The sequence below is a fragment of the Canis lupus genome, chromosome 17 (assembly GCF_011100685.1).
Source record: "Canis lupus familiaris isolate Mischka breed German Shepherd chromosome 17, alternate assembly UU_Cfam_GSD_1.0, whole genome shotgun sequence".
Taxonomy (NCBI): domain Eukaryota; kingdom Metazoa; phylum Chordata; class Mammalia; order Carnivora; family Canidae; genus Canis; species Canis lupus.
The window spans coordinates 57,890,976-57,916,752 of record NC_049238.1 but is presented as its reverse complement, the minus strand read 5'-3'; the positions used below and the strand labels follow the sequence as shown (position 1 = coordinate 57,916,752).

At 41.0% G+C, this 25,777-nt stretch overlaps 1 protein-coding gene across 18 annotated transcripts in view; it reads right to left on the bottom strand.

Moving 5' to 3' along the window:
- Positions 1-25,777, bottom strand: part of PDE4DIPP2 (phosphodiesterase 4D interacting protein) — a 224,251-nt gene that overhangs the window by 30,255 nt on the left and 168,219 nt on the right. For all 18 annotated transcript variants that reach the window (XR_005372682.1, XM_038561938.1, XM_038561936.1 and 15 more), the window contains 7 exons: positions 24,762-24,889; positions 13,466-13,554; positions 7,662-7,894; positions 4,082-4,517; positions 3,034-3,226; positions 2,058-2,174; positions 946-1,453 (listed from right to left, as the gene is read on the bottom strand). Coding sequence is in view for 17 of the 18 variants with exons in the window: in XM_038561938.1 (XP_038417866.1) it covers positions 946-1,453; positions 2,058-2,174; positions 3,034-3,226; positions 4,082-4,517; positions 7,662-7,894; positions 13,466-13,554; positions 24,762-24,889 (1,704 nt within the window). In the remaining variant the exon portion in view is untranslated. The remainder of the gene's footprint in view (positions 1-945; positions 1,454-2,057; positions 2,175-3,033; positions 3,227-4,081; positions 4,518-7,661; positions 7,895-13,465; positions 13,555-24,761; positions 24,890-25,777) is intronic.

Sequence of the window (25,777 nt, the reverse complement as noted above, 5' to 3'; positions counted from 1 at the left end):
GAGTTTTGTGATTTGTCTTTGCCCCTTCTTTCATCATCAGGTAGAGGCTATTCTCCACTCCTTAAATCTGGGCAAGCTCTGTGACCACTTTGACCAAGATAAGGATGGAAGTGACACTGTGCCAAGTCCAGGAGTAGCTCTTAACTGTCCTGGCAACTTCTACTTCCTATCTGTTGGAAGCCAGCTGCCATGTAGACATGGAACTACCCTGAGACCACTATACTATGAGCAGTCTACACTGGGAAGAAAACCCTAGAAGACAAGAAGCTATGGGGAGAAAGAGAGGCCAAGGAGCACCATCTCACCAGACATGTGAATGAAGAAGCTATGTCCAGCCTGAGCCACCATCTGATGGCAGCCTTATGAGACCCCCAAGCATAAGCCACACTGCTGAGCCCAGTCAATCCACATAAATTATTGTTTGAGGCCTCTAAGCTTTTGGATGGTTTGATACTCAGTGCAGATAACAAGGACCCAGATAACAAGATACCCAGATGGAAGTTTACCCAGTGTTTTTCAACACAAAGTTTCAATAACAATAATAGATATGGCAAGTAGTAGAGAGAACTTAATATATGTTAGGTAATTATTAAGTACTTGTACTAATTCATTTAAATCTAATAATCACCTTTTGAGATAGGTTCTCTTACTATCCTCATGTAATAGGTGAGCTGTACAGCTAGAAAGTGCCAGGGCTAGGATTCAAACCCAGCAGTCTGGCTCCAGTCTTACTACTACATATATATCCTATCACTTTACTAGTAGATCCCTGAGAGGAAATCCAGAGACCTGCTGATCCTGCTTCGGATCTAGGCCTAGCATTTATAAAGGTGCTCTTCTGATTACCATGATGGATTCTCTCTTCTACCTGCCTGGACTAGCCTACCTCAAACACAAACTTAGATGTCATCAATCAAATGGAGGTTCAAAGAGTACCCTACTTACCCAGGCCATGAGGCTGATCTCAGCTCCTCTGCTAGCTTCCCTTCCACTCCAGTTTTCGGGAGCTGGGCCTCCAGCTGAGACACTCTCTGGATCAGACTCTCCAGATCCTTTTTAGCCTGAAGCCCTGGGGTGCAGAAAGCCCCAGTGCCATCAGACAGCCACCCCTCATCCTCGTCAGTGACACTGTGAGGTGAGGATCCCTCGAGGGTGCCAATGGCCTTCAGCTTTCTCGGTCTCTCCAGACTAGATGAATAATCACTTGTAACTGAGAGGGACCGGACCCGGCTCTTAAGATTCTGAATGATCTTGTTGGCATTCTGCAGCTGGGCCTTCAGATCTCTGATGTCCTTATGTAGGACAGAGATGTCTTCTGACTTTCCATATGCCTGGAACTCCTGCTTCCCCCGATGGCTTTCCAAGGGCTTCTTCCCTGGAGGGCTGGCCAGCAGTGAGCCCAGGTGCCCCACCATCAGGACTGTTTCCCTGAGGCTGTCAGGCTCCTCACACTCTGAGAAAAGACAAAGACAGCTTCCTGAATAAAGCTATACATGCTGCTGTAGTTGGAGGCAGCTCTGGTGCTGGGAATAAGAACTATTAGAGCAAACGTTAAAGTGGTACTTTATTCAGCCCTGAACTTTACTGCTTTACTAGTGTTCAAATATGGTATTTCTTATCCACCCAACAGCCCTGAAGGTCAGGCACAGTCATCTTCTATTGCACTGAGTGTTTTTCTTCTCTTCTCGATTTTGGTTTGGTGGATGCCCTTACAGTCAAAGTCTTTCTATAATGAAAAAAAAAGTTTAACATACAGTTGGCATACCCCCCAAAACTGGTCTTTTCATTAAAAAGTAAGTCTCAGATGATAATCTATTTCTTCTTTTAATTAACAGCAGCATGCTGAAAACTAATTGGTGACATTCCAACTCACACTCAGCCTTATGTTGGGCAAGAGTTCTGTGCCAACCTTCTTGTCACTCTCTGGTCCTGGTTCCCCTATTAGTCTACAATATCCCCTCAGCCCTACTCCTCATCAGCTGTGGAACTGGCCAACAGCTCCCAGATGTGAAGCTGACTCCAGGGAGGCCAAGTGAGCCCTGCCCTTGTGTTCTTACCGGGACTGGTGCTCTCCTCCCGCTCAGCCTCATTCTCACTTCGGCCACAGGTTTCATAGCCCAGATCCTGGAGGTCCACCTGCACCTGCTTGCTGTCCTGCTTCACCAAGGATTCACCTGCTCGGGAAGATACAGAGGACGTTACAGAGGATCTGAATTTCCCACTACCCCCAAGATCTCAGTAGCACATGCCCTAGTCCTCAGGGGGGCAGGGGGGTCAGAGCCAGAGTGGGATAGATGCTTCTTCAGACTCAAGTGGGAGAGGAGACCACCCACTCCAGGCAGGGCTTCCTTCCACCAGGATGAGCCTATGTTTGCCACTGATGATCTGACCTACAACAACTGAGGCTTTCTGGGGACCAGACATCTTTAACTTGGGTATTATATATTACCAAACCCAGAAGCCCCAGTGAAACTAGTAGTGCTTTATCCACAGAGGCTCAGTAAATATGTGAATGGAGCTGAACTAATTCCAAGTCCTAAAACATCTAGATCCTTACTTTTCATTAAGATAACTAGTCACATGTGACTACTTCATATTAAATTAAAAGTAAATAAAATTCCTGATTTGAACTAACCACATTTCATGTCTTCTGTAAGTATTTCCATCACCACAGGAAGTTCTATTAGAAAGCCTGGATTCTAAACCAACAATGATGATATATTTTTGAGGAATATTATTTGGTGCCAAGAGGAGGAGAGAAACTATGTTGAAAGACATAAGGCATTTTGCTGCCTATACCAGAAATCAGCAAACCTAGATGTTAGCCCATTTCTTCACTATATGCTCACTGCAAACTTATTTTGTTCTTTATTCTTCTCTGCAGGTGTAATTAAATATCCATTTCCACAGTTCTAGGACCCTGGTCAGGATTATAGTTGTTTTGAGGCTGGGGAAGAAAAATCAAGTCTGCAAAGCATGTAGCTTCTCAAGGAGAAGACTGACACGTTGGTGATGGTGAACTCTAAGACTTACTAAGCATGACTCGGTATTTCTCCAGTTGGTTGGCCTGTGCAAAGACTGTGGCTTCCGATATCAGCAGCTTCTCCTGGAGATCCTGATAGCGTTGTCTGCATTGGGCCAGCTGGGAGCGCAGGTGCTTGGTGGATCCAGGAAGGCTAAATTCTGACTGAGGCCCAGGGTCTTGGGCCTGGGGCCGGTTATCCAGCTGCAAAAAGAGCCAGCACAGGGACCAGGGCAGTAACAGCCCCGTGTAGTCATGGCCACTTCCCCTTCTGAACCGTGTGGACTCGATTCAAGGGTTTGTTACAGCACTACTCATGACATTTGGCAGTCACTTGCTTTCCAGACCAAGCTCCTGCCGAGCTAGGATGATATTTTATTCATCTCTATCTATAGCACATAGCACCAGTAGAGTCCACTGAGGAGCTCTCAGTAAATGTTGGTTCAGTGGTTGAAAAGAGAAGGGGTAGAAACCTCTAATCATCTTTCCTTGCACTCCTGTCCCCCCAACTTGTCCCCTCAGAATCCTCTGTATTCTGCATTTATTCAATACTCAGCAAAGCCCCTCTCCTTATGAGGATCCAATAGCCCCTCCTGTGGCTCAGGAACAGAGAGCTGGGAGGAGCTGTGATGAAAATGGCAGTGATAAGGAGAGAGGTCATTACATACCACCTGTCTGGGCTACCTTAACCCCAAGGCATCCCTAGACTGCATCCTATTGAAATGGTCTGTTTGTGTCATCTTTCCCCACTGTACTGAGTACTTCCAGGACAGAGACCAGGTCTTACTGCCTGCTGCCTATGCCTAGTGTGGTTATCTGGAAAATTAAACGCTGAAGAAAGACTTATGAAAGATTAATTACCCAAGTAAATAAGAAACTGTTGTAAAAGCCTTTTCAAAGGCTGAACGTGTAGACTATTACTACTACTGCTTGTGGTGCAAAGGTGCCCTTCCCTGAGTCCTTCTTGACCCACAGGGTAGTACTGTTGAAGGTAAAAACTGTTACCTCCAGCACAGACCTTCTGCACAGGTCTTTCATTACATCTAATCCCATACTTACTTGGTGGCCATCCACTGAAAGGGTAGCCCCAAGGTCAAGGCTCTGGGGTCTGGGGCAGGGCCTTGTGGTCATATGCTCTTCTTCCTGGCACTGGGGCTTCTCCGGAGAACAGACCAGCTCTGTGTTCATTCTGTCGATCTCCCGGTCCAGGCGCACTAGGAGCTCTGGACTAAGTTTACTATTCCCATCCTTGCTGCTCAGCACCAGCTGCTCTTTGAGGAGGTTGATAATGTTGTGGGCATGCTTCAGTTTTCCCTGGAGCTTTCTGAACTCAGCCTGAAGGCTATTTTCATTCAGACCTCCTTTGGCTGCCACAGTTTCCACTGTCACCTCGCCCTTCTCCTTGTCTTCCTCGATCTCCCATCCATCAGACATTGCTTCTCCCATCTGCTCTTTCAGCTCTGCATTCTCAAGGCAAAGGCTCAGCATGGTGTTCCTACAGGAAACACACACCGTGAGCGGCTGGCTCTGGTCTGGGTCCAGCAAAGACTTCAGAGACACCCCAAAGCATGAAGTAACGTCAGAGAGCTACAAAGGTGCCCTTATTTTGTAGACAAGGAAACCAAAACTCAGGAAAAGAGAGGGAGACTTGCCAGCACTACCACATGTACTTGGTGGTGACGCAATTGCTAAAAATCTTGGACTCAACACACCTGGTCTAGTTGTCTTTACCCATGTTATTTAGCCTCTCTCTCTCTCCCTCTCTCTCTCAAGATTCCATTTATTTGAGATAGAAAGAACATGAGTAGGGGGCAGAGGGAGAGGGAGAAGCAGACTCCTCACTGAGCAGGGAGCCTGATGCTGATCTCGAGCCCAGGACCCTAGGATCACCACCTGAGTCAAAGGCAGATGCTTTAACTGACTGAGCCACCCAGGTGCCTCTCAACCTAAGGTTCTAATTTTCAGTGGCCTCTGGAATTAACAATGGTACTTATGCTGTTAAGGAAAAAAAAATAAAGACCCCGTTGCTTGCGACAAATTTATTATTATGGATTCTAGAATTCTATTAATTATCATCAGTCAGTTTTCAACCACTGAATGAGAAATTAGGACCTGGGAAATAAATAATACTAATCAGAACTACAATCAAATGTACTTCTGTAATTATTTTGTTTAATGCCTGGCTCTTGTGATAGATCATCTTCATGAGGTCAGGACTCTTTCTGTTCTGTTAACTCTGTATCCCCAGAGCCTTCACAGTGCCTGACACATAAAACATTTCTATTTGTAGAAGAAATAAAATGGATAAACAACTCATTTTCATCAAGACATTCTAGACCTTATCTTTTCTTCCCACCAAATCCTTCACCAGGGTTGGATGGAAGCCATAAAAAACATGGCCTTAACAAGCCAATTCATTTAAATAGGCAGTTTGCTTAACCTCTTTGAGCTTCAGTCTTCTTTTATGAAAAATAAGGATAACTTGGACCCAGTGAAGTTACTGGACTCTTAAATGAAATTGCATATGTGGTCTGGTTAGCTCAGGGTCTGCCACAGAGGAGTCATTTTATTCTGCTGTACCAGCTGCAGACCTGAAAAGTACTAATATCAGAATCCTATGAGGTCCTTGTTTAAAAAAACCAAACTTTAGAGCTAAGGCTAAGGCTCATGGATCTAGATGTTACTTAAGTTCTGCAGGTGATTCTTAAGCATGCTAAATTGAGAAGTGCTGCCTAAAGGAGCCAAAGACACAAGTCATTCACACCTGGAAGGATTAGCAGTCGCCTATCCCCCTAGATAGGGTTTCTTAGAATCCTGAAGTCTTCAAAACATGAGCAATACTTGTCTAGTGGGAATTAAGAAGAAAAAAAGAAAATACTTTAGGACATGGGAATCAGATAGACTGACTATCCAGGAGAGTTTCCTCGATGAAGAAGGGGGACAGGTATTTTGCCAAAACTGAGATGTGAGATGGAGAGAAGGCAACACATGTGTAGTATGGAAAAAATATCTGGTATTATATTATAGCTTCATTTTTTGGGGAAAAACTGTTTTCATGATATAAACCGAAGAGAACAAAGCTCAACAAAGTCTTCTCAAAAGAAGGGCTTTCCTTAGATAGATCTTAGCTTTTCACAGTGGCTGTATCATAGGCAATGAAGTTTACCTGAGGCATGATTATTGCTAATGGAAACATTAGACAGATTCTGTCTTCTACAGTATCTGTGATTCTTAAGGTTGGGTGGAAAGGTGAATCAGAGTTTCAGGTTAGTAATTCTGGGGAAAAAAGAAAATAAACTATGAAGGTATCTACATTTGGTTTGATTTTATATTCAGCTGTAGGATCAAAAGAGATGTACTGTTCTTATCCAAGAGTTTAACCAAGTTTACACATAAAAAAGGTTAAGTAAAATTTATGCTTGGGGTACCTGGTTGACTAGGTCAGTAGAGAATGTGACTTGATCTCGAGGTTGTGGGTTCAAGCCCCACATTGGGCCTATATAGAGCTTACTAAAAAATAAAAACTTATTCTTTCACTTAAGTAGAATTTCACTTCAGTAGAAGGAAATACTATGGGGTGCCTGGCTGGCTCTGTCAGTTAGGCATCTGACTCTTGATTTTAGCTCAAGTTATGACCTCAAAATTGTGAGACTGAGCCCGTCAGACTCCTCGGCAGGCATGAAACTACTTAGGATTCTCTATCTTCCTCTCCCTCTGCCCCTCCCTGCCTTGTGCTCTCTCTTAAAAAAAAAAAGAAAAAAAAATCATGAGTATTCAGAGTAAAAGAACAAGCATGAAGGATGATCACAAGAATATTTCCAAAATTGTTTGGCAAAGTATATAGCCAAAGAAGAAAAGGCTTACATATTAAAAATTGGGAGGCAGGGGTCTAGCCATGGACTAATATGCAACTTTGAGCAAGTTGCTAGAACTTTTTACACTGGAGTTTTCTTGGCCATGAAATAAGGGATAGGCTAGATGCCAAGGTCCTCTTTAGTGTTAATATTATTCTATGACTCAAGGTTGCTTAGGTGGCATGTAATAGGCAAGGATGAATGGATTAGCCCTACATTATTAGCATGTTCCCCAAACATCTTTTGAAAAAATGCCATTAAAAACAGAGTGGCCAATCTAGCCAATGAATCAGCTATATGCCACTTTCGTAAAGTTAACAAAACAGCAGAGATTATTAAAGTTGCTACTCCATGATTTAGGGATTCATGCAGCTGAGAGAGAGCTGAGTGGAGATGAAGGGGTCCCTGTAAAAATCCTCCTCCTTCAACAACTATTCTGGTTCTGCATGCAGCAGCAAAGCATCATTTCTCATATCTTCCAGTCAATTCAAAGGGCAACACCTGTCATACAACTGGGATGTCTGCACTTGTGACTGCATAGCTAATAATGGGCATTATTATATTGAATTAAGACCAGATTTAAATAATTTAAATGGTAATTATTAACAATCACCATTATCCAATATTACTGAGTTTTCTCTAAAGAGTTCCATTAAGGCATGGAGCTTGGGATATGAACCAAGAAGCCCTATAGTAGCACAAATGCCTTGGTTGCAGCAAGGTGAACTCCTTGGCTATGGTGGCCTCTCAATGGGCAGGCTCCCCTTCTCTGGGCAGTGTCCTACCTGATGTGGGCCACAGAGGAGAATCCTGCTTCCTCAATTTGAGCCTTTAGCTCCTTCAGTTCCCCCTCAGCTCTCCTCTTCTCCTCTAAGTGCTGGTGGATCTCAGCCCTCAGGTGGAGCATCTCCTCCTGAAGACCCCTGTTATTGTCCCCTCCTGCTGAGGAAGGAGGGGGGAGACATACGTTCTGAGTCTCCACAGTTGCCAGACTTTTCTCCAAAGCCACCTTGATGAGCTGAAAGAAAACCATAGTTTAAAGAAGTTAGGGAAGAGGATTCAAGAGGAACATCAGATCGCAAAGGCAGGCTTTAATGCGAACCAAAGAGGCAGCACTAAAATGTGCTCACCCTAAGGACTTCCTCAGTCATAAGGGCCCTGGAGATTGGTTTAGGTGATGAGGACAGCAAGAAAGCAGGAAGAATTGCTTCCATGGGCAGGAAGAGTGGCATCCAGATGTGGGTGAAAAAAACAACAGCACATCATAAATAAAAACCAAATGCAAACACATGAGGTTTACATAGGACTGGAGAGTGTGGAGGCTGTGATTCTTCTCCTCCAGAGGGGCAGAGTCCCCTAAGAATCTTCCTACAAGACAGGAAACTTCTTTGACTCCACACAACATCCAAGTCCTTGACTGCAAAGATCACACCTTGAGACCCCAGCACTCAAAGCCTCAGGCCATGCCTGAACCTCAGGCCCTAAGAAGGATGACTAAGACAGAAGGCACTCAGCTACAGAGAACAGAAGCTTAAGACTCTCGTCCTGGAACTACGGAGAAGTTAAAAGTGAGACCACCTGCCCAGCAGCCAGTATCACCTGTTGGTTATCACCCTTGTGCTGATGCTACCAGGCACAGAGCTCTACAAATCTAAACACCTGGGAAGAAAACAAGGTGGAAATAACTTCCCCATACCTTTCTACGTTTTGAGGATACCCCTGTAGTTACTCTTCAGTGTGTCAACTCAAGTGGTTTGTGTAGCTTTTCCTCAAAGGATAATTTTTTTTTAAAGACTTTCTTATGATTCATCTTGGGTTCCTCTCCAGTTCTCCACACACTTTTAAAAGTATGGAAACCAAATCCTGGGTATGATAACTTATTCAGTGTATGACTACATATTTTAGTGCAAGGATTTCTCATCCATCCATCCAACAATCTTTTTTTTTTTTTAAGATTTTATTTATTTATGGGAGACATACAGAGAGAAGCAGAGACATAGAGAAGCAGGCTCCCTGTGGGGAGCCCATTGCAGGACTCGATCCCAGGACCCCAGGATCACTTCCCCAGCCAAAGGCAGATACTCAACCACTGAGCCACCCAGGTGCCCCCAACATTAATCTTAATACATCCCAATGCCATGTTGCTTCTTTCTCCTCTCTGCGACTGCACTTTGGGGTTCTACTTAGCTTCGAGTCTATTTTTTTTTTAGTCTATTTTGATCTCCCAGTTTCCCACCTCTCTCCCACAGCTATTTCGAGGTCGTGCTGTTTCTTCTGTGTTAACAGTGTGACTTGTACTTGTTGCCAGTAAATTCATTGTTGCTATACAAATCATTTCTTAATGATCAAAGTCCTCAAAATATGTTATGTGTGTCTCCATAACTCAAGTAGTAGCCACTCGATTGGGGATGATTTGTAGAATTAATTACATGCTTTATAGCTTTATTCAGTTCACAAATATATTGAACAAAACAGGGCCCAGAGCAGCTTAAATGGATCAATGATTGATAAATAGCTGCTTGCACAAAGCTGTAGGGCTTTTGCTTGTAACTGAGCATGGTAAGATCTAGGCTGTATGGGTGGGGTTGATTGATAGCACATATATGCAGGGTGTTTAGTAGCACAGCACTTGAGGTTGCAAAGAAAAAGAAGAAAGATGCATAGACAAAGCTGCTCATTTCCTAGGCATCCCTACAGTTCTGAGCCTGACATTTGTCTCTCTGGTTCTGCTGCTGGGCTCAGTTATTCTGGCCTGTCTCTGTACATACCGCCAAGGACTTGGGACAAAATAAAAGGGACTGGATAAAACCACTTTTGAAAATTTAGGACCTCAAACTCTCATTTAAACTATGTGATGTTACCTTTTAAAATAAACCCTTTCCAACTAACTTAACTAAAATAAACTTTGCATGGGCACCTGGGTGATTCAGTCGGTTAAGCGTCTGCTTTCAACCAGATCATGATCTTAGAGTCCTAGAATTGAGCTCTGGGGTCGGGCTCCCTGTGCTCAGTGGAGAGTTTGCGTCTCCCACTGTTCCTCCCCACTGCTTGTGCGCACTCTATCTCTATCAAATGAACAAAATCTTTTAAAAAAATAATCTGGCATCAGTTTCAAATATGGGTGCTTTCATTCTTCTCTAAAACCTAAAGGCTCCTTCTGTTTAAAAATAATGTCTCACTTTAATGATAACTGTCTTTTTTTTTTAAGTAGGCTCCACACTCATGACCCTGAGATCAACACCTGAACTGACATCAAGACCTGGATGCCTAATTGACTGAGTCACTCAGGTGCCCCAGCAATACCTATCTATCTATTTTTAAAGTGCCTTCTGGATGTATGTTATCTTCTATTGATTTAAATTTACCTTTTCTTTAAAAAGAAAAAATTAAGAACGATGGAATGTCAATACCAGAAGGGGCCTTAAGGTATACTTGGTCTAATTTCCCACTTTAAAATTAAGAAACAGTTATGTGGGCATCTGGGTGGCTCAGTCGGTTGGGTTTCTGCCTTCGGATCAGGTCATGAGCCTGGAGCCCCGGGATCAAGCTCCTCGTTGGGCTCTCTGCTCAGTGAAGAGTCTGCTTCTCCCTCTCCCTTTGCCTCTCCTCTTGCTCCTGTTCTCTCTCACTCACACTCTTTCAAATAAACAAATAAAATCTTAAAAAAAAAAAAAAGAAAGAAAGAAAGAAAGAAAACAGAGCTATGATTTGTTTCCAGGCTAATTTGGGTTCTCATTTCTGCATCAAAGGGAGCTTACTTTGGCTAACTTATTTTTTAAATTGAAATGTAAATGCATGAAAACTGACTCAGAATCTTTTAAATCAGTTTTTCTTTCTCACCTATGCAAAGTTAATATTTCTATATTTTCCCCAAATAAAACCCCAGGGCTTTCAGTATGTGTGGTGGTCGTAAGAACCCTCTAGGTCTAGTGTTAATTATGTCTCTTACAGGTTCCTCCCCATCTGCCATTTCCTAATTCATCTGTTCTATTGCTTCCATTGTATAATTAAACTTTGTGTACTCTGGGTTTTCTTTTACCCTACAGAAATCTATGTGCACAACTGATCTCGTTTGAATTGAGTTGCTTTGTTTTTACCCATTACAATATGTCTCATAATGTAAATCAGTCCTCACGCAGCATGAGGGCATTAAAAATGATTTTTTTCTCAAGTTCTTCACACTACTTTTTTCTCCTTCTTTGTATTTGAATCTTGATTCTTTTTTTTGAATTTTGATTCTTGATGAACTTTTTTTCCACTACAAAGGTTCAAATGAAGAAAGGCAATGCTTGATTCATTTCACAGGCATTTCCTACTTATTTATTATAGACCTTACATTTGCTTGAGAATGGGATTCTGTGGGAGATACCTCGGGGAAATTACCAACATAGCCAGACCTGAGACTTCCTGAGTAGTCTAAAAATAAGGATGAAGCAACTTGCTTTGGCCAAAAGATAGCTCTTGCCTTGGAAGGAACACAGACTAGGATGTGTTTGTTGGGGGAAGTCTGTGTATGTCTAACGCAGGACGTAGCTCGGTGTCGAATAAAGTGTATCTTCCAAGGACTTAGCAAGCAGGAACTCAGAGCAGAATTGTAAAGGACGATTTCCCCGGGAACCAGCAAACACAGTTTTGAGAATCGGTACACAGAACAGTTATGGCAAAACAAGCTTTATTTATTTGGCAGCAGGAGAGTCATACCCTCAAACTCCAGAAAAGTTGAAGTGAATTTACAATGATTTCATACACCAACGTTCATCCTACCCAAAACTGGAGATTGATTTTCAAGGAAAGATTATGAAAAGAAAATGATGCTTACCCAAGATATTCTTCATCCATCAAGTATGTAAATTTGTCTATCATGAGTCAAAACCTAATCCAAAGGTTAACTAATAATTTATTAAGTATCTCTGCCAAGTAATAGGGTAGACATTGCAAGGGAAATACATATGCCCCAATAAAAAGGTTTATTCCAGGATTGAACTGACCTTCTCAAAATGTTATCTGGTCATTTGCTCCATGCTAAGCTATAGGAAGGAAGGTTAAGGAAGGAACAATTTTACAAGCAGTTTGCCTACAATTGAGAATTAGAGCAGAGGGCTCTTATGACTACACATAGTTTAGATTGTGTCAATCAGAATCAGAATCTGGCTGTCTTCACGTCTGTGTCTGTTGTTCACTTTTTCTGAAGCTAATCCTGTCCACAGCAGCAATAACCACCAGTGACTGGCTGACATCTCAATCTAACTCTTAGAATGGACATTTGCTTATCTTACAGATCCCTCTCTTCTCCCCAAAGCTCCTCAGTGACATTAGGAAATGGGAGGCAAAGGGATCTGTCTGGAGGGGCAGTAGTATACATAATTAAAGTCACAAGCACTGGTTAGGAGGACTTAGAAGAAGATATTCAAACAAAAGGAGAAGTTGAACTCATGCAAGAACTTAAGGGAGTGAGGGTCAGATATGGCTAGAGCAACAAAAAGGGGATCTTGATAGAATGTAAAGAAACTGTGTTGAGGACGTGAGGTATCCTAGACAATTAACTACTCATGTCCTCAAGAGCTAAAGATTGTGCCAAGTCCTATGATATTTGAGGAATGATCATGTGGGTTCTTTTTGTTGGGTCTCCCTTTTTCCTTATATGAGAGGTATAGAGGCAGACCCAGAAAGCCTCATTTTCTTAGCAGTTTTCCTAATAACTACAAGGAAGCTATCAATGGAAAAGCCTAGCTATGTCTGCAGAAGGACAGATATCAATGATCCACTTTCTCCTTAATAACTCAGAGACTCACAGGCATGGTCCATCTAGGAGATGTGATTGCTAAATGTCACTGGGCAACATGGAGACACATAGGAGTGCCAGTGAGTGCAATGGGATCACTGTCGGTGACTTAATCTCTGAGGTCCAGGACATTCAACTCTTGAGCTTGAGAACATGCTGGTTACACCTTCACTGATGGCTGGTGGGAACAGTGTTTCAGCCTTGGGTACCAAGTTCTGAGGTTTGATGGGGGCTTGCTCTTGAAGTGTCACCTGCTGGTCACTGATGTGTCACAACCTGGGTGGTCTGTCAGGTTGCCCAACAGACTTCTCTTTTGTGTAACGAGATTTCACCAAGACAGATCCCCGCTTTGGAAGCATTCTGATCCTCTTGGGAGGTTCTCAGAGAGCACTCTCCTGAGCAGGTCTTAGGCCTGCCACCTCCCAAGCAGCCCTCCGATGTCTCCCTGTCTTCTGTGGTGTGTTTCAGATACAAAAACCCAAAAGGGGAACTGTCCATGGTCTTGTTGTAAGTAAAATTCTTCTGAAGCTATAGCTATAGATGGTACATAGAGGCAAAGGTGGGAAGGAGGAGCAGGGGATAGAAGGAGAAAAAAAAAAGGTAGATTGGAGAGAAAAGTGGAGAGTGAAGACAGGGGTTGGCTGGCAAGGTGGCTGGAAGCTCAGGGAGGGCAGAAAGAAGACTGGGAAGTGGTTTTTATAAAAAGATAGCTTCTCACTCTAGGCTCACAAGGGCTGCAGGAGACACCAGACCCCAAAGGGCTATGAGCCTTCCACCCTGGGAACCCAGAACCTGACATGGACTTACTTGCTGGTGATTATGGTGTGCAGCCTCCTCCTCGATGCTGTCCGTGAACTCAGTACTAGCATCTTCTGTATCTTCCCCTGCAGCTGCACCTGTAAGTGAGTCCAGAAGAGAAAGGTGATTCCCTTCACAGGTGGCTTTCAGAGAGCAGCTAAAATTACACTTTTTGCCATCTGCCTCTGATTTCTTCCTTTCCACATATGCATGATTCCCTAGCCAGGAGGACTGAAGGTGGAACCGGTGTGCCAAATCTGTAGAAAAGCATTTTATCACTGATACTTTCTTACTAATATTGAAGCTTAAGCCTTAAAACATTTGCTGGCTTTGACTGCACAGGCCTGTACCTAAGGAGTTGGCTGTTAGAGTGGTTACCCCTCTCACCTATTTCTAGATAGCCTGAATTAATCCCTGTCCTGCCAGTCCAGCTATGTAACAACTTTTTTTTGAAACATGGGCCCAGACAGAACATGAGAGACTCCTAGCTCTGGGAAACGAACAAGGGGTGGTAGAAAGGGAGGTGGGCTGGGGGTGGGGGTGACTGGGTGACGGGCACTGAGGGGGGCACTTGATGGGATGAGCACTGGGTGTTATTCTATATGTTGGCAAATTGAACACCAATAAAAAAATAAAAAGCTGGTATATATATATAAAAAAAAAAAAAAAAAGAAACATGGGCCCAATATGACTAACCATTTCCCTACCATTGAGTACTGAGAGGATCATTGACTTGCTGGGGATTAAGGTAACCTGCTTTCTCATACTTTTCCATCTCTGGGATCATGGGGTGACAATATCTCTGAAGAACACCCCTCTAGGAGCTATGTGTTCTACAGAAGCTCAGGACTAGTCAAGACTCAAGGCACAAAATGGTTTGGGTGTTTCCTAATTCCTTCCTTTAACCTTCCCATCACTCTAAACTCTTGTTCCTTGCATTTTTTGCCTGAGAGGTTTCTTACGCTTCTTTATCCAAGTGTTTTTTTGTTTTGTTTTGTTTTTTAGGATTTATTCGTGAGAGACATACAGAGAGGCAGACACAGGCAGAGGGAGAAGCAGGCTCCATGCAGGAAGCCCGATGTGGGACTCAATCCCGGAACTCCAGGATCACACCCTGAGCCACCCAGGCACCCCAATGTCCAAGTGGGTTTTAAAACATTCTTTCATTCCTTAAAGATGGACACCCTCACCCTAAGGCACAAACATCTATGTCTTGCACTAAGGGAGAACTAATAACTGCCATTTGTTGTCTGGGCAAAGGACTGAGACAGTGTGACCAACAGAACTTTCTGCAATTCTATGCATGTGCTGCCCAATACAGTAGACACATATGGCTACTGAGTACTCGAAATAGGCTAGAATGACTGAGGAACTCAATTTTTAAAATTTAAATTAATTTAAATGTAAATTCAACTAGCCACACATGGCTCATGGCTACCATATAGGACAGAACAAAACTAGGGCATTTCTTCCTTTTCACATCTGTTACAGTAAGACTGTTCATCCAATTTTAGATTAAGATCTGTGGCCCACATTATTGATTTCTTCTGAAAATGGAGGAATTCATGATGGTTAATTCACTTTAATACCAAAGAAAATCTACCATGACACTCCCTGGGTCTACAGAATAGGTCTTATAGAACCTGCCCAAGTTAGAGAAGCTTGAGATCTAGTTCTGACCCTGGCCTCAGCAACCAGCCTATTAAAACTCCTCTTCTGACCACTGAGTAACCTGTGCCTGAAAGGGATTAGATGGTTTGTCCAAGTTTACGCAGCTGGTCCTGACAAGAGCTGTGCCAAGAAGTCAAATCTCTGGACTTTCAGACAGAGGCAACTCACTGTTCCTTCTGGTGACAAATCATATCTTTGTTTCTTCCTCCATGACCAAAGAACCTGCTCTTGAGCTCAGACATCCATGGATGAGTAATGAGCATTCACTACCCTCTCTGCAGAGAAGTTGAACAGGGGCAGTTCACACCTTCATTCCATCTCTTGTCATCTGCAAGTTCATGCCAGAGTATTTGCAGTGACTGAGGTCAATCTTATTAAAGTACTAGAAGGTAGTAAGCATACTGCCCTAACAACTTAATCTTATGACTCATTCCACAAATGTTGCATTAACTTTGTTTTTGTTTTGTTTTTTTAAAGATTTTATTTATTTATTCATGAGAGACACAGAGAGAGGCAGAGACATAGGCAGAGGGAGAAGCAGTTTCCCTGCGGGGAGCCCGATGCGGGACTTGATCCCCAGACTGGTATCATGACCTGAGCCGAAGGCAGATGCTCAACTGCTGAGCTACCCAGGTACCTCTTATTGTATTAACTTTGGACCAAATTCCTGTGTCCTATTCGATAAGGTTCTACCTATGAGGTACCTCAACCACTCAGCATTTTTAGACATTCCCTGGCAGCGTACAAAAGGGATTTCCAAAATCTACTCTTTCAAACTGGCCCCAGAATGATCTCATTTTCAATACTGGTTGTGGAGAGATGGATGAGCACATTCTCTAAGCTTTGGCAACTCACTGAATCCAGGAAGCTAATTCACTTGTGGACTTACATATCTTATTATGCTTATTTTGGAAAATCTTTCCCTGTATAACAGTAGAGATCAGAATCTTTTATTTTTTTCTTGCAAAGAAAATGAATGCCCCACTCAATGTCAGATTAAGAAAACACAGTTTTCACACCGCTTCTCCCCTGAGCTTTGGGCTAGATAATCCTGTGGTTGAAGTAAGCTCAGCTGTATGAGTTGAACTCATCTCCATTATCATTCTTGGTGACTTGTACAGCCATGCTGCCTCACATCTGAAGATGACTCCTGTGCTAGGTCCTAGGAGTAAAGTAAGGGAGAATTAGAGAAAGTGACTGCCACTGGTCTTGAAGGCTTTTATCTCACACGTTCTGCCCCCTACTTACCTTTGTTGCCTTCCTGATGCCACATTTGCATTTTTAGATAATGTTCTAATTCACTCAGTGACACAATGCCAATGGTTTTGACTTTATCAGGAGTTAAGTGGAGACCAAGTAAGAATGCCTATTTCATCCCAACATTCTACTACATAGGAGGTTTTGCTTTCCTTATTTATTTTTAGCTAGCTTAGTCTGCTGTAGTTCCTTCAGGGGAGCTTCAATAGTTGCTCACCCTTTTATCAATTTTGAATTAGAATGCTGATGGCTGGGGAGCCTACATGGCTTAGTCTGGGTTTAAGCTCCTGCCTTCAGCTCAGGTCCTGATTTCAGGGTCCTGGGATAGAGCCATGCATTAAGGTTCCCTGCTTCCTCCTCTCCCTCTGCCTGCGGCTTCCCTCTGCTTGTGCTCTATCAAATAAATAAAATCTTAAAAAAAAAAAAAAAAAAAAAAAAAAGAATGCTCAAGGCTGGTGGTGAGTGGCAGGGCACACTAGAATAAAGTTGAAAAATTTTGTAGAAAATATTGGAATGAGTAAGTTACCCCACATAAAGCCCTGTAAGTTTACAGTTGATACCATTCTTTCACTATTTTTTTTTTTTTTTTTTTTTTTATGATAGGCACACAGTGAGAGAGAGAGAGGCAGAGACACAGGCAGAGGGAGAAGCAGACTCCATGCACCGGGAGCCTGACGTGGGATTCGATCCCGGGTCTCCAGGATCGCGCCCTGGGCCAAAGGCAGGCGCTAAACCTCTGCGCCACCCAGGGATCCCTCTTTCACTATTTTTTTAATCCATGACAAAGTAATTTCTCTTTTGTGAGAGAATACCCTTTTCTAGGTTTTTACAAGGCAACAAAACACCATTTTCCAAACTAATTTGTAATGTTCTAAATTTCTAAAGGTACTATACTTTATAATGGTGTATCTACTGCTTATTATTTTAGATACTCTGAAAAGAGTCTGTCACTTCGAGTTTATTTTTCTCCTTCAGGTTTTATCTCCAGGTTAAGTTTTACATGTTAAACTAGAAATTTTATTAAAGTTTTTTTTTTTTTCATTTGAGGCTTTGATGGTGGTTCCCAAATTGTGGTTCTTGCAAATTTCTAGGCTTTGAGCCATATATATAATGGAGGTGGTACCTCAAACTCCCTTTTACATTTAGAAAATTATTTTCTACCAGCTATCTGACTTGATAAAGTACACAGAAATAAAAGCCTCTAAAACACTATAAAACCTTCAGTGAAAATTTAAGTGTTAAGCACATGTATTCTTTTAATTACTTGAAACAAAAATTGATAGTTTTGTGAAGATATTTAAATTGAGGATGACAGGACGCCTGGGTGGCTCAGCAGTTGAGCATCTGCCTTTGGTTCAAGGTGTGATCCCGGGCCGGAGATCGAGTCCCACATTGGGCTTCCTGTGAGGAGCCTGCTTCTCCCTCTATGTCTCTGCTTCTCTGTGTCTCTCAGGAATAAACAAAATCTTTAAAGAAAAAAAAATCAAGGATAGCATAGGAACATGAACTCTGGAGCCCAATTGTCTAGGTTCGATTTCTGCTTCTGTCATTAGTTATGTGACATTAGGCAAGCCATAACCTTCCTGTAACTGTTTCCTTACTTACTAATTAAGGTTAACAGTGACATCCACTCCATGCAGTTGTAGTGAACTTTGAAGGATTCACTGTATTTGAGGTGCTTAGAACAGTGCTTTGCAAACAGCGTGTACTCAATAAATAGCGCCTTTAAACAATAGTATTATTGTTGGTAAACTTACATGGTCTATGGGCTGAAAAAAAGCAGCCACATAACCTAAATGTAACCAGCAGAAATTTTATACCTAATGTTATAACTGGATGATCTTGATTGATTGAGTCTATCTGTACTTCCTTACTTCTGAGTATGTTTCCCTCAATAGGAGGCTTGAAATAATACTTTCTGGTCTCTGTGCTTCACAGGACAGTTGCCAGTAAAGTAGGATGAATTCTTTTGAACCGGTGTTTTACAAATAGGATTCATCATTATTACATTGTAATTGCCTTAAAACTCCATCATGTATGAATAAACCTTAGAGGAAGTTATATAGTGTTCATTCTTCAGAAACGAGGCCAATGGGGTTACAAGATCATTTTCCCTGAATTCTACTCTACAGTCATTATTGTTTATTGGGAACACCTGGGTGGCTCAGTGGTTGAGTATCTGCCTTTGGCTCAGGTCGTGATCCCAAGGTCCTGGGATCCAATCCCACATCAGGCTCCCCATAGGGAACCTGCTTCTCCCTCTGCCTACGTCTCTGCCTCTCTCGCTGTGTCTCTCATGAATAAATAAATAAAATCTTTAAAAAAAAAAAAAACTATTTACATTCAACCAACAGAAAAGGAGTAATATTTCCCATATAGTTACTCAGAACACAGCGGAAGTCATATTTGACTGATTTTGGAAGGAGATTCAAAGAGTGAAAACTGTACAGCAAGAGCCAGTGTGTGATGCCAAGCCCGCAGCTCGTCTTCCCCTCTCGTACCAGAGCCTCACACCAGATCCAAGAGGGCCAGCTCACTCTCATTCTGTAACATTCTGCCATGTGCTCAATACCAGAACTCTCACATGTTCACATCATGAACCAACTAAAGTACCCCTGACTTAAATATTATGCTATATGACAGAATCAAACAAAAAAGTTCTTGTCAAACTCCGCATCCACTCCTTTTCCTTTTTTTTTTTTCCCACTCCTTTTCCTAAAAAAGACCTTAAGATCATGTGTGTGTATATATATATATATATCCTAATATATAGAGAAGTTGTCCTATATGACTATATATATATATATATATATATATATATATATATATAGTCCTCCCTAGGCTTCTGCTGAAAAATAAAATTCTTCACTAGACAGATTCTGATCTTGAAACAAGTAGCTAGGAAAGAAAACTGCTGTCTCTGGTCAAGCCCTTTTATGGTGTATCTTTGTCTTTAGATTGCAACATCTCTTAAGTGGCTTTCCAGCTTGCACTTTATTCAGAAAGCAATTTTCCAGGGATTTGAAATGATGTAATGTCAAGGAATTTTTCCTGCTCACGGCTTCTTTGTTCCCCTCAAAGAGCATAAGCAGCAGGCCTTTCCAGGAATATTTACAGGAATAACACCCCCCAGCATAACAGCTTGCTCCTCAAATCTCCATCCTGTTTGCTACTGTTCTCAAGGAGAACAGTAAGAGGAGAACAGCAAGGAGAACAAGAAAGAGTTTTTAAGATAAAGTAGTTCATTTCACATTTCTGAGGGAAGTGTAATGCTGTTTCTTTAGTCTCACTTCCTTGAGAGAATAATCCAGGTTTCTTCCTCTTCCTTCCTCTAGTTAAATAAATTACAAAAGCATTCACTCATTCCAGAGCGTTAACTTTGCCTTGGATTTTTAGTAGAATGATCAATAGACTGATTCTCCTATAAGGAAACAAACAAAAAAAGACGTGAGCTTTCCCTACTTCTCATAAATCTTTTCAAGAATGAAACCAAATGGTTACTGTTTGGCCTTTGATACTTTTATTGGATCAGTAACAATTTTCTGTCTCTCGACTAAAGTAGCTGAAATTCTAACACTTATGTATTAAAAAGTACACTCTCCATTTCAGCACAAATGTTAACACAGTTTAACACAGCACAGTGCCATGAAGAAATGAATTTCCAGAGGAAAATATACAGCTTATTTCGGTGGGAAAATAGTCCTATAAATAATCTAATGCCAAGTGATTGGATCATTTAACATGTCACTTCCTTCTTCATTTGAATTGCTATGGAATCACTTTACTTTTTCTTGACAGCCCTAGGACCAAAATTTTAAGAAGTGATAAAAGTAAAGCTGCTTTTATTACCAAACTGAATACTTCATGGAAACAGAAATTCATGACTTATATAACATAGTTGTACACACACATACCTCTAAAGTTTACAGATTGAGAGGCTGGTATTTTAGAGCAATGATTTTGATAACTGTAAAAGGAAGCACTACATACTCAAGTTATATACTAAAAGCAAAGCTACATGCATGTGCTAGGAAATTATGAGTTTTTAAAGGGAACACAGAAGCTGATTTAGTTCTTCTTAACACCCCTATTCTTCATATTATTTTCCATTGAACATTTTCTTGCTGAACTTTCTATTTTATCCTTCATTTAGCAAAAGGAAAACAGTATGATAAATAAAAAATTTTATTTCTGGAATTTGACTTTAAGCAGCGTAAAGGGAAAGTAATGCAAAAAGAATTAGCACATCACTTTATAAGTTTGATCATTCTTTTCGACATCTGGTAAAATTAGTATTGTCAGCTTTACATGTTGTGTTTCCCTTCCACTTCTCATCCTCTACTCGAAGAAAATTACAATGCAACTTTTTAATTTGGGAAGTTCATCCTGGCTTACGTGATTATACTGAAAGAAGTTGAGGACTTACCTTTTGTCAATACTCAGATTACTTAAAAGCAACATGCCTGTCTTCTAATTATAATGAAGTTGTTTAACAAAGTTATTACTCTAAATGTCTAGTGAGAGGATGTCTTAAATCCATATTCCAAGAAGTTTTAAAACTCAGAAACTATTAACCTATGGAAATCATTCTGATGTATTGTTTCATTGACTCATTCCTTCTATTTTTTATTACCAGGTTCCCTCCTATATGCTCCATACTCCTAGCTACTCTTTGTAGTACTGATGGTTCTTCGCGACCAAAGTGAGAAGAAAAGGTAAGTTTTAATCTTAAAAGAGAAAATATCCTATATGCTCATGTTCATATCTCACAGGATGTCAGTATCTGAAAAAGAAAGCTAATTTCATTTATTCTACCTCTGTATCATTTCTACAAGGCAAGACAGAAAGTAGACTTTAAGGGTGTGGGTTACTATGATTTCTTCCTAGCTTCTCAGGGTGATTATCACATTTCCCTGCAGGACACTGGCTATAAACCTACAGAATTATTACTGAGGCCCTAGTTGAAGAGGCAACTTGAGTTTTTCAGGGACTTCAAATGTGAAGATTCTATGACTTTTTCATATAAAAAGATCATAAAAGCAGAAAACAATACCTTTATCCTAACAAACAGGAACTAGAGTTTACTAATACTAGCTCAAGGAAAGCAAAAGAACTGAAGTATCATCCCTCTGAGGTTTATAGTCTAAAGGGATGGGACTGTAGGTAAGTCAACTTTTATTCCTCAATGAAAGGAGCAATTGTTAGTATAGTCTGATCTGCTTCTCCTTTCCCTAATCAGAGAATCCTAGATTAAACTTGAAAAGAGACAGAACATGAATTTTCTTGAATTTTGAATCTGTGAACCAAACTTTCCAGAACCAGATAGCAAATTACTATAAATAGGCATAAAAGTGAAAGGTATATATATATATATATATCTGTCCCAGAGGTCACTTAGGTATATAAACTGTGCAAGTAGAATATAATAAAGAACTTTCTAGGAAGCTTTTTGTGGCTAGGATCTAATATCCTGTATAGGTCATGATTTTTTAAATCTTTATAGATCTCTTACTCTATATAGCAACATTGACAAATCTTTTAAAAATCTGATTAAGTAAAGGTAACATTCCTCTATCTGTGGGTTACAGAACAAAATTCATCAGAGTGAGTTCTCTAATAAGATGCCAAATAATCACACAAAACTGTTAAGACTAGCAAGCTCTCGCCAGGTAGCTGTTCGCAAGCCTCATTCCAGGACATTAGTAGCAGATTTTAGTTATATCTACGGTATCAGGAGCAACTTCTATTTTTTGCCACAAAATAACTTAATTTTCTAAAACATTTCCCAAGGACCAACTGTAGCATAAGTTAGTCTGTCTCTTCAGGATCCAAATCAGGACCAGGATTCACTTATTTTTTTCCCACTAATCTATTTTGATCATTTTTCAACTGGAAGTTGGGTTTCTCATTATTCAACTAGCTATCTTAATATTTCTAACACTTAGTAACATTTAATATTTTCAAGATACCAATGGAAATTCCTACTTTTAGAAGATGATTGAAGTAGGAGTAGTAATCAGACATTACTGTAATTGCTATAAACCATTAGAATCCAAGAATCATCCATGGTTGAATCTTAACAGAATACTTAGAAAACTTCCTTGGTCTGTTAGCAAAATTAAGGGAAAATACTTCCTAAATGCCTTGTAATCATATGAGAGTAGTCTTTGCTGGGGTGACATTTCTGTAAGTTCAATTACCCGCTTTCTTTTTAGCCTTGTGCAGGAAAAGGTCTCTAAAGATTAGAAGACTAAGAAAGTGATGGTTCTGCTCATACTCCCTATCCCCTTCCTTAAATGACCCCCACCCCAAAGGCCATGAAAACTGGAAAGCGTTTCATTAAGGGAAGGTTTATGGCGATCAATCTTCTGCAAAATACTTCATCAGAAAATCCCAGGGAGTTTCTCTAGTAGAACATTTTCTTCCCTGTCCACTTTGGTTTGACTGATGCTCTATCTGTTGTTACATACGTGGCTAAAGTTACAGAAAGTTGCACAGAATTTAGAATGTAAGGCAGCCCATGTCAACACATGAATGTGAAAGAAATTAAATTGTCATGTGAAAAATGAAGGGAAAACAGAAAAAAAAAATCATAGTGCACCCCCTGAGAAAGAGTACTCAGTCACCTTCATGATGCTGGAAATCAAGCCCTCTTCACCAAATTCCATGTTTTAAAACCTGAAATCTTAGCTTCTAGTCTAGGGAATTTATAACCAGCAGAACTATGAAACCTCATGGTGTTGAACCCACAAAGCTCCTAAATAATCCTGGCTACTTTTCATACTCTTGACATTTAAGCTAGAAATACAATCTCCAGGGCCCCTTCCTTATGCCCGTCACGCTCCCATAAGAAAGCACTGAGACAATATGAACCCAGATTTGTGACATTTCTTGCTGAACTATTCAAACACTTCAAGGCCTGCTAATTACTTATTTTAATGTAGTAATGGTTAAGTACTAAAAACATGAAAAGCCTAGGGCTCCATCTTGTGCCACTACCAAATGAAAAACTAGACGCACTACTTTCCTTTGGCTGCAATAAGCAGTTTGGTGAAATGCTGAATTTAAAGGGGAACATTGCATTTGAAATTATCTTTTTATATAAAGAATCATGCTCTGAAAGACAGGCTGGAAAGCCTCAATCCCTGTTCACCCAATTCCATGTTTAAAAACTGAAATGAGGCGGTAGCCCCGGTGGCGCAGCGGTTTAGCGCCGCCTGCAGCCCAGGGTGTGATCCTGGAGACCCGGGATGGAGTCCCACATTAGGATCCTTGCATGGAGCCTGCTTCTCCCTCTGCCTGTGTCTCTGCCTCTCTATCTCTGTTTCTCATGAATAAATTAATTAAAAAAATAAAATAAAAATAAAAACTGAAATGAGGGACGCTCGGATGGCTCAGCAGTTGAGTGTCTGCCTTCAGCTCAGGGCATGATCCTGGGATCTGGGATCAAGTCCTGATCGGGCTCCTTGCATGGAGCCTGCTTCTCCTTCTGCCTGTATCTCTGCCTCTCTCTCTCTCTCTCATGAATAAATAAAATATTTAGGAAAAAAAAAATTGAAATGAGTTTTTATTGAATTTGTGTTCTGACTACATAGTATACCCTTGGCTTAAAGGGAAAATATTAATGTAATTTAATCTGCATTTCACTAATCTAATTTCACTATCAACATTATTCAATATCAACTATGAAACCATATCAGAGGAGAAGGTTTACTGTTAACACTCTGTCTTTGCCTCCTCTCTTCGACTTGACCCTTCCAATACTTGTAGTCTACTATGGCAAGACTTGGTTTGATTAACTTCTGATAAGGATTATACCTCTTTTGCAAAGTCATTCTTTTTTTTTTTTTTTTTTGCAAAGTCATTCTTATAGACATTTAATGTCTCTCTCTTTCATCTTGAATTTATTTGATTAAAAAAATTTTCTCACTCATAGAGCAGGAGTTGACTGATGGCAAAAATACACACGCATGCATTTATGACATGATCTGGAACATATGAAATGGACAGTGAGAGCAGGAGAGGAATAAACTTTATTGGCCCATGGAAAGAGATGAGGGAACAAGGAGGGGCCAGGGAAAAGAGTGAGTATGGGTGAGAAAGCTGAAATGGAATGATTTAAAAGGTGCACATATACTTTGTAACCTCCACCATTTAACTCAGAGATAGATATGTACAGTGCCATACAGGTAGACTAAGGTGAGTTTCACTTTGTAGTTGATGCTACTTGTAATCGTTCTACCATTAGCAAGTCACCATTGAATTCTGCCAGAGTCAGACAGGGCTCTCAGGTTAGTGCAAACAAGGTTTTCCATCCTGGGCTGCAGTGCTCAGAAGGCATGCTTGTGACGAACTCGCACACTTTCCAGTTCCCCACCTCCAATGGCAGCCAGGGTCTCCAGCCTGCTTAAGCGCTCCAGGCTTCTTCCAAGAACTTCTTCTAGCCGACCACGTATCACCTGGGCCCCTTCTAGTTCCACCTGCAGAGTTCGGTCTCTCTCAGAGCTGAGTAAACATGCCACAAGGAAGGAAGATGGATTAGCTACTGATTGCTATGAGTCTACATATACTTCAAAGAGCCATGAGACTTTCTCAAAGACACTTTCTAGGACACAATAATTGAATGCTGTCTTTGTTTTGGTGTTGTTATCCTTCACTGCTGACATATTAGCAAAGCCTGATCCTTTCTTTAAAGCTTTCATTTTTATGCTAGATTGTGGCCCAATGTCACTTAAATTATAGTTCCTCAGACTTATCTCATACCCCTATAGCCAACATAAGGGAAATTTCACTTTGTGACTATAAATATTAGTTTCTGAAAAACCAAAGCCCAGGAAAAACTAAATGCAAGCTGAAGCAACTCTGAACAAAGGAGGACTGCTCTTGAAGATCTGTGTTCTCTCGTTTGATCACCAAAATGGACAGTTCTAAAAAGGAATCCAGTTCAGAGAGACTAAAAATCCAGAGAGTCTTTAATAAGTAATAAAATCAAGTTGTCTTATCACACCTTTGCTCTGCTTTCATTTTCCTGAAGTAAAAAGATACACAATGCTTAAACTGAACAAACCAACAACCAGAAGAAACTGAATAGTAAAAGAATAAAAATTAGGAAAGAGAAAAAGGGACAAGAGTGAAGGCAGAAAGAAAAAAAAAAATAAAGGGAATATGAAATGAACCAGAACAATATAATATATGTGACTGAAAAGCAGGAAGTGCAAGCATATACACTGATCATGATTACTATCAGTGATCCTGGGTTGATATTAGCCATCATGGTAAATATATTTTCTTCAGTGATACTCAGTGAGTATCAATATCCTTTATATTCTTACTCTTAGAATGGAACAGCCTTTCCCAGGACATGGGACAGAGGAAGGAAAGGGGAATACATGG